At 44.2% G+C, this 8,959-nt stretch overlaps 1 protein-coding gene across 3 annotated transcripts in view; it reads right to left on the bottom strand.

Moving 5' to 3' along the window:
* Positions 1 to 2,208: 2,208 nt before the first annotated feature.
* The window catches only part of NRP2 (neuropilin 2), a 115,355-nt gene continuing 108,604 nt past the window's right edge, over positions 2,209 to 8,959 (bottom strand). For 2 of the 3 annotated variants that reach the window (XM_025404391.1, XM_025404392.1), the window contains exons 16-17: positions 7,683 to 7,733; positions 2,209 to 5,532 (exon numbers count right to left, since the gene is read on the bottom strand). In XM_025404391.1, the coding sequence (XP_025260176.1) occupies positions 5,231 to 5,532; positions 7,683 to 7,733 (353 nt within the window). In that variant the 3' untranslated portion in view covers positions 2,209 to 5,230. The remainder of the gene's footprint in view (positions 5,533 to 7,682; positions 7,734 to 8,959) is intronic. The other variant, XM_025404393.1, reaches the window with a different exon arrangement.

Here is an 8,959-nt window from a genome sequence, read left to right as displayed (position 1 = left end):
ACAGATTTCCTTTTCAGGGTGAACAGAGCCTCAGGATGGCGGCAAATTTGGCTCAGGTTCAGAGCTTCCATGGGGAGGGAGGTTCATAATGAAGTGCTTCCCTCCTCCTTGCCTGGGAACTTATTGTACTACGTAAGAGCATGCTTGGCTTCCTTTAGCTTTCACTGGCCCAAATCTGGTATGTTTTGAATCCAATAACCAGTGGGTGAAAAGGTCCTCAATCACTCAGTCACCTGAGGCCAGGATAGTTCTTCCACTAAAGGCACTAATCCCATCATGAGGGTGGGACCTAATGACCCACCTCATGACCTAAACATAATTACCTCCCAAAGACCCCACCGTCTAATACCATCACAATGGGGGTTGAGGATTTGCTGTAGGAATTTTAGGAGGATACAAACATTTTCGTTTCTCCTGGAACAATGATTCTTAAATTTGAAAGAGCATCAGATTCCCCTGGTGGGCTTTGCTGAAGCACAAATCCCTAGACCTCACCCCCAGAGTTTCTGATTCAGTAGATCTGGAATGGAACCTAAGCATATACATCTCCTCTGACAAGTTCCCCAATGATGCTAACACTGCTGGCCAGGAACCACACTTTGAGAAGCACCATCACAGATGCTGAAACCACCAGAAACATTGACAATCAAGGGTTTAACCACAAAGGAAGGAGCAAATAATCTAAAATTGCAGGGCCTAGTGATGTCCAGGGAGGAAGAGTTTGTAGGGGTCACAGCCTCTGAAGTCTACCAGGCAGGACTCTGAGTTAAAGTAGCCCATCTGGCCAGATGGCCCATCACCCATTCCCACACTATCTTCATTTTATAAGAAGCCAACCAGTCCATCAGCCTACTGCTTCAAATGCTGAGAAGAAACATTATCCCAAGAGGATGACTTACCATCTTAGTTTGCCCAGGATTGAGGGTTATTATGGACTGAATGTTTGTGTCCTTCTAAAATTCATATATCAAAGCCTCAACTACCATTTTGATGGTATGAGGATCTGAGACCTTTGGGAGGTAATTATGTTTAGATTAGGTCATGAGGTGGGTCATTAGGTCCCACCCTCATGATGGGATTAGTGCTCTTATTAGAAGAAGAAAACAGAAAGATCTCTCTCCATGGAAAGGCCAGGTGAGCACACAGAGAAAAGGCAGCCATCTAAAAGCTAGGAAGACAGTCCTCATCAGACACTGAATCTGTTGTTGCCTTGATCTTGGACTTCTCAGCCTCCAGAACTGTAAGAAATGTATATCTGTTGTTTAAGCCACTGAGTCTGTGGTAGCCTGTTATACCAAGCTGACTCAGACAAAGGGTACCACCCTCTTCTTTGGTACCTGCGGCCCAAAGTGAGAACATACATTCTTGTTTTCCTGCCTGAATGTTGCCTTTTCCAAAACCACCCTGGCCTGCCCTGTCCTCCATCCTGTACCCATAAAAACCCCAGGCCCCACCAGCAGAGCAGCAGAGTGGCAGAGAAGGAGAGAAGCAGCAGCCAGATGTTGGAAAGAAGCAGCTTGACTTCAGAGGGACAGTTTGATAGTGGGACCTCGAAGAAGAGTTCAGCCAGGGATGGCCAAACTACAGGAGAAGACCACCTTCCCACTCTATCCCCTTTCCAGCTCCCCATCCCACTGAGAGCCACTTCCACCACTCAGTAAAATCTTCCACATTCACCACCCTCAAATTTGTTTGTGAAACCTCATTCCTCTTGGATGCTAGACAGCAACCCGACTGCAGGTGCAAGAGGCTGTCACCGTGACCCTACACTGAGCTGTTTAACACTTAAGGCATCCATGGACGGCAAAGCTAAAAGAGCACACTGTAACATATGCCCTTTGGGGTTCCAGAGGTCATGGGCAACCCCTAGACTCTGCCACGGGCCCACATAGAGTTCTGCTCCTGCTGGTTGCCCAAAAGGGCTCATCCTGGTCTCTGGACCTACTCTCCTGTGTTCTCCCTCTCCCACAAGGGGTTGAGAGCTGCAGGCTGAGTAAGCAAGCCACCTGTCATGAGTCCTGTGAAGGGGTCAAGGGAACTATCCTGTTTCAACAGGACATTCAGTACCAAAAACCAGAAAAAGTCTCAGGCAAAGTGGGACAATTTGGTCACCCTTATCCCGGATCTGTTTGTCTCCAATGAAGACAAGGCAGGAAAAACAAAACAAAACAAAACAAACAACAACAACAAAAAAAAGATACAGAAAAATATCTCTGGTATAATGTTTATTTAAATAGTAATCTTAAAAAGGCTTTATACAAATCATATAAACACAGTTTGACATTGTTGTTTGTTTTTTTACATTGAAGAATCACAGTAAAAGCTCTCAAGTTCCCGTGATCTGGCTCAGCCAGCGAATGGTCGAATACCTTTAACTGCAAACCCTGGAAAAGTTAACCTACTATGTGACAGGTTAACTCTTTCCCTTGTTTCTTGTCATTCATGCTTATTCCTTGGACCCTCATCCCTGTCAACTCCCCTGCCCCACCAAAGACAGAAAGCAACCCTGTGGCCCTGTTGACCGCCTAGTCCGGGAGAGCGTGGAGGTAATATGTCATTTAGTACAAGGCAAAAAGGAGATCAATACTGGGAGTGGGGTTTCCCGAAGGGAATGACTCAAGGAGATGGGTCAGCTAGCCTACCCACAGATAAAGATAACAAACACACCAAGGTGTCCCCTGGCCAAGTCAAAATTGGGCCCAGCTGTCTTTCTTTCTGTCTTACAACAGACCAGCCTCCAGCTTTGGTGAGGTATCTACATGTAGCCCTGTGTACCCTGCTTCTGTTTAGCATTCAAGACCCACTCAGGGCCTCCAATCACCCAAAGGTGAATATGGATATAGGACTTTTAGAGGGATGCAAGTTGAGTTGTACATAACTTAGAGGTGAAGTGCAGGTCTGAGACAGGGCTAGACTTTGGAGAACTGTAAAATGGCTCACTGGGCATAAGAGCATCAGGACCGCTGGAGTAGGCTTTCAAACTTACCTTCTTCTGCAGGCTACTTCTGGAAATCCCTAGGATTTACCAGCTTTCTGAACACTGAGCATCATGGGAGGGTGAAGAGGGAAGGGGCTCGTTAAAATCTTGCTTCTGCTGTGGGTCCAACTCGGGGAGCCCTAAAGCTAAGCCCTTGGGCTTGACAGCTCTACTTTTCACCTCTAACTACCACTGTGCCAATGAGTGCCGAATGCCAAGATCAGTTGTGACACTCGGCCCTAGGTCAAAGTCACAACACCACCACTGAGTCCCACATGACCATTCACATACACAGTAGATACAGAGAACTCAAAGGCGCAAAGACACACACACATGAATAAATAGCTGTTGATTGAACTTTGCTCTCTGCATACAAAACACTGTGACATTACCATTTGAACTAGCATTTCCATAAGTTAACATTTAAAGGAACCAGCCAGTCCCATTCACCCTTCCCCTTTCACCTGGGTATAAGACAAATGAAATTGTGGGTGACCATAGCAGCAAAAATGGTCTGACATTGATATGCAATAGGCTGGGCATACTGGTTGAGTTTCAAATATATTTCCAGCACACAGGCAATCCTTAGGCGTTAATATGAAATCAAGATTTGGACCTTGATGCGAACAATCTTATCCTTCACACAGTTTCATTCTATTCCTGATGCCTCCCTTTGAAAAGTAGTTGAGAGTCATCTAGGGCTATGACTACCACTTGGGTAGCAGGGCTCATTCCTTTAGTAGGATCAGTGGTGAGTTGGGGTACTTGGGAATGGAGCCATCGGGATTAGGGAAAGAGGAATGCCTTAATTCGTAAGATATTCACTAATTTTTACATAGAGGGAAAATACATTTTTCTTCATTTTTTCAAGGCACTTAATAAAAAAACACAAATTGGTGTGCATGCATGCGTGCATGTGTGTGTGCATGTGTGTGAGAACCTAGGTCTCTCAAGGTTGAAGCAGTGTGGTTAACATTCTTGTCCACAGTACTTGCAGACTTCTGGTTAGAATCAGTTCTTGTACATCCTAGCTCTGACTCTCCCGAAAGGTTGAAATGGTGGTTGTAACCCAAAGGAGAAGTCAGTGTTTACTAGCCTATTCGAGAGACAAATGCATTTCAAAGGGTCTCTGTCTACACTGCTCAGCCTTGGCCCTCATAGGGTCACAGAGGTTGGGCTTCTCTTTCCCTCTCCACTGTTCTCCTTCCCGTCCAGTGGTGACCAGTTACAGAATCTCATTGATGGGAAAAACATACCAACAGTCTATTTTTCCCTCTATTTTCCCCTGTCTCTGAGAATATCACACAACGCTGCTTCGAGGGGCTTAGAGACGTGAAAAATGTGTGTGTGTGTGTGTGTATATGTATATGTTTTAGAAGAACATGGAGGAGGGAAAAGAAAAGGCAAAACCACCACCAGAAGCCCCACAAGGGAAGCCCCACCACCAGACACTGTGGGTCTAGAATTAGCGAATGGCTCCTATTCACTCACAAAGCACTTTAAGGCTCATCCGGGTGCTTCTATGGATTTTGACGTGTGAAGTTTCCTTTCCGGTTTGTTTTAAATCGCATACAAGAAAGAGCTGTTCATGCTGACCCTAAAATGGCAATTTTCCCCTGGATAAAAAAAGTTAAAGGCAACAACATCCTACTTAAATGCTAGGACTGGAAACGGCAGCTTGTAGGGTTGGCTGGCAGAACCTACACCACAGTAAATCCCTTAAGTCATAAGACAATCAGAGGATGGGATAAGCTGGACGGCTTTTTTTGAGTTTTGTTTGTAAAGATGGAAAGGCTGAAACGACACTTTGCTTTTCAAGTGTTGATTAGAAAGAGAAAGCGGAGAATAATCATCACTGCTCCGCTTCTATACTGGAAAAGTCGTTCTCCTCTTCTGCCTCTTTGAGTTGCTCACAGACCAAAGAAATAAAATATAATAATAATAATAATACAAACTCACAAACAAAATAGAACTGTGACCCCAAAGAGACGAGCTCCTGTTTTGTCCCAGCAGAGAACACGGCCCTGTTCCTGCAATGACTTAGCCACCGCGGTCCTAGGGGGGTAATTATCCCCTGTGCGGCTGCATCTCCCTTCCTCCTGTGACTCGCTTTTCTGTCCTGTCCATACCTTCGGTATTCTGGATCGGTTTGATCGAGACTATGGCATTCAGTTTCCAAAGGAAAAAAAAATGTAATCTTCCCCAGCCCCTCTTGCTGGAATGAAACGTCAGATAGGATTCAGGTGCAATATGTCATGCCTCAGAGCAGCACTTCTGGTGGTTCATCTTGACCTTGTGTTTAAGGCCGTCATAGAGCTCGAAGTTGTAGTTCTCCAGCGTGGTGCAGCTGCGGGAGCTCAGGCCCGAGTAGGAACAGGTGCAGTAGAGCAGGAGGCCTGCACAGGTGGCCCCCAGGAGGACACCCAGCGAGCTCATGGCAATGATGGTGATGAGGATGGGATCCAGCGTGTACAGCCAGCTCTTTTCTTTGTCAGTCGAGGGGGCGCCAGACCCTGAAGTTGCAGAAGAATTGCTCCAGTCCACCTCATATTCATCTGCAATACATAAAATACACGAGAGATTGCAGGCACTGCCTATGTCAGGGTGAAGTGACTGAGCCTCCCCAGCCCAGAGGCTCTTCAGAGCACAGCAGTAGCAGCAGCAGCTCTGGAATTAGTCTGCCTGGGTTCAAAGTCCAGCCTCGCCACATCCTAGCTGTGTAACTTTGGGCAAGCTATTGAACCTCTCTTTGCTTCAGTTTTCTCCTCTTTCAAATGGGGATAACAGTAAAATCTGCCTCAACTGGGTTGTTAGGAGGATTACATGAACTAATATTTGTAAAGTGCTTGGTGTCTGGCACATAGTAAGTACAAAGTACCCAATATTGAAATAATTTGACTTACACTAGGTAAGCTCTGATTTTAACAGCACCTTTGGGGTGGCTCTGCAGCACCTGGGATGGCTTTGTGTTCAAGGAGACCTCTACATCCCTCCTTTCCAACCTCAAGCTAATGAAAGGACAGTCTGGGACTATTTGCACATGATGAGTTTCCTAATTTGGCATTCCTGGCCATATAAGCAGCAGATTTTCCCCAGCCACCAGACCTCCTTTAATAATAAGGCATCATGCCTTATTGTTACGGGTTGAACTGTATCCCCTTTCCAGCCACTTAAATTCATGTCAAAGTCCTAACCCTCACCACCTTATTTGGAGATAAGGCCTTTACAGAGGTGATCAAGTTAAAATAAGGTCATGAGGGTGGGCCTTTATCCCATAAGAGTAGTATCCTTAGAAAAAGGGGAAATTCTGAGACACACACGAGATAATTTCGTATGAACAGGAAAATGGCCGTCTCCAAGTCAAGGAGAAAGAGCTAGAATAGATTCTTTCTCACAGCCCTCAGAAAGAACCAACCCTGCCCACACCTCGATCTTAAATTTCTAGCCTCCAGAGCTGTGAGAAAATATATGTCTGTTGTAAGCCACCCAGTCGGTGGTACTCTGTTCTGGAAGCCCTAGCAGACTAATCTAATTACGTTTCTATAGTGTGGATAAGGCATGCCCATATCTGGGCATCATTTTTTGAAATCTCCTAATAATCCCATGAAGAAGGTAGGATATTATATATATTTTAATAGGTGAGGAAACTGAGGTTTAAAGAAATTAAGTGACTAGGTAACTCACTCCAGGTCGCGGGACTTAGCAAGCAGTTAAAGTAGGAATGGAAATCAGGCTTTCTGTCTCCTTACCCATTGCCCTTTCTACTCCATCCCAGTGTGCCTCTGCCTGATCCACTGCAGTCTCTCCATGTAGGTTGGTCATGCACTTTTGCCCATAAAAGGAGTGCTGGACTGGGTTTGCAGGGAGAGTCTGCAGTCAGTTAACAAGGTGCTGTTTGGGTGAGTCGCTCCAGTTTCTATAACTACGCATGAAGTTTCTGATTAAGGGCAGGTTAAAAGCAGCTGCTCTATAAACTGTTCTTCTTAAATGCATAAATCTTAGTCTACAGTTATTCTTTAAGTGGAATCTTGCTGTTGAGTCTGTTGGAGATCAACTCTGGCATGCAGAGAAGCCCAGAGAGAGACCTGTGCTATTACGAGTTGAGGGAAGAAATTACATCTACATATTTGCTCAGCAGCCCTCTAGCCTCTTGAAGTATGTGTATTTGCAGTGAAAAAATAGAGCTTGGAATAAATATAAAGATACGAGATGGTCAGTGTGAAAAAGAAACCTAAATCTTGCAACAAGCTCCGAATTGGAATCTTGAATAGTGTGAGGAAGGTTCCCCCCAAGCCAGGGAACCAGAAACCACAGCAGGTCTGGGAGAATATTCACATTATGCTCATTTACTCAGGCCATTTTTGGGAGAAGGTCAAAAGATTCAGGCAATGATACATATAGAGGAGCTGATCTTTCACTTGTAAAGGGTTTATTCAGATTTGAAGTCCATCCAGGTAACAAGTTTCTGGAAAGAGGGGATCTGTTTCAGATTAAGCAGAGGGAACTCAATATACTTTCTAAACCTCTAAAGTTGACCCTGGCAGACCCATTGATGGTTCCCTCATTTTTCTCCAGATTCTTTTATATATTTCTGACTGATAGTTCTAAATTTTGGCCCTCCCATACCCTGGGCATTATTTTTGTTGACGTCTTTATAACCAAACTTGAATTTCACGATTACCTGCTAAATCATAACAATACTCACCATCAATTTCGTCTTCATATCCTTCTCTCTCATGTATTTCTGGGATGTCCACTATAATATAAAGAAAATAAAAACAAGTTAATAACAAGTTCTATCACCATGGCTAAAAGGCAGGGAGGCAATCTTTATGAGAATGACTCCCCATTCTGGCAGGCAGCTAGAGAATCACCTCCACTTCTAGATCATTCAGTATGGACATTACTGGATTGTTCTCCTTCATATGACCTGTATCTTCCACCAACCACAACCAGTAACACAGAAATAAGAAGAAACTCTGGGTCTTCAGTGCCAAGCAACCCCTGCCACTGTGCCTTTTCAATGACTGGCATTCATTAGGAACACTGGTTTCATTTAAGGCACCTTCAATGGCATCTTATGCCCAACAGCAGCTGCCTTTACTGGGATGTCCATTTAGTATAGCATGCTGCACCTCTTCATAGGCACACATCTCAGAGGGCACAAAATCATCAGAGTCTTTATCCTCTGGATTTCATGTAAACATATGGTAGTTTAAGGAAGTCTTGTTTCATCATTATATGTTTTAATTTAAGAGCAGAAACGGAAGGCATGTCGTAATGCCTGTTGACCTTCACGTATCTGTGCTAATATCTCTCATCCTTCTTCCCAAGTCTATTTTGCCTATTGGCTTTCTCCATGGTTTAGAATAGATCAAAGATGGGCATCCAATCTGACTAGCCGGGCTAAGTTAATTTACTATGAATTTTCTCCAGTATTATCACTGTCTATCTCTTTCTTTTTCATGATAATTTGGGAGGGTGATAATACAGGTCTCTCTATTCACTGTGCTGTCCAACTTATAGAAAACAGAACCAATGAAAATTTTCTGTCTGAAATGGTAAAACATTAAGAGAGAACATCAAATGCATGGGAACAGCAGCATCTTACCATTTCTTCCTATCTCACAAGCTAATTATGCCTTTCCAAGCTGCCAGCTCAAGACAGCCCCAGTGAATGTGTATGGCCCTTTCAGAGTTTTGTTCCACCAAGTCAGATAAACAATCTTGAAGTCACTACTCTAAATTGAAATCCAAAAATCAAGGCTTAAAAGAAAATCAAAATCTCAAATGGCTGAAGTATCAGACAAGAGGGAGAAAAAGAACTTTAGACCATCCTGAAAGCTTCCCTCATCAGCACTATATCTCAGGGAAGATCTACTTGACCATGATCTGAACTAAGCATTGATCCATCACTGTCACACTTGAAATTCAGTCTTTTCCTGGAGGCCATGGTTTTAATCATCTTAGAAGTCCTCATTT

This window comes from Theropithecus gelada, chromosome 12 (assembly GCF_003255815.1).
Source record: "Theropithecus gelada isolate Dixy chromosome 12, Tgel_1.0, whole genome shotgun sequence".
NCBI classification, from domain to species: Eukaryota; Metazoa; Chordata; class Mammalia; order Primates; family Cercopithecidae; genus Theropithecus; species Theropithecus gelada.
This window is presented reverse-complemented; position numbering and strand designations above follow the sequence as displayed.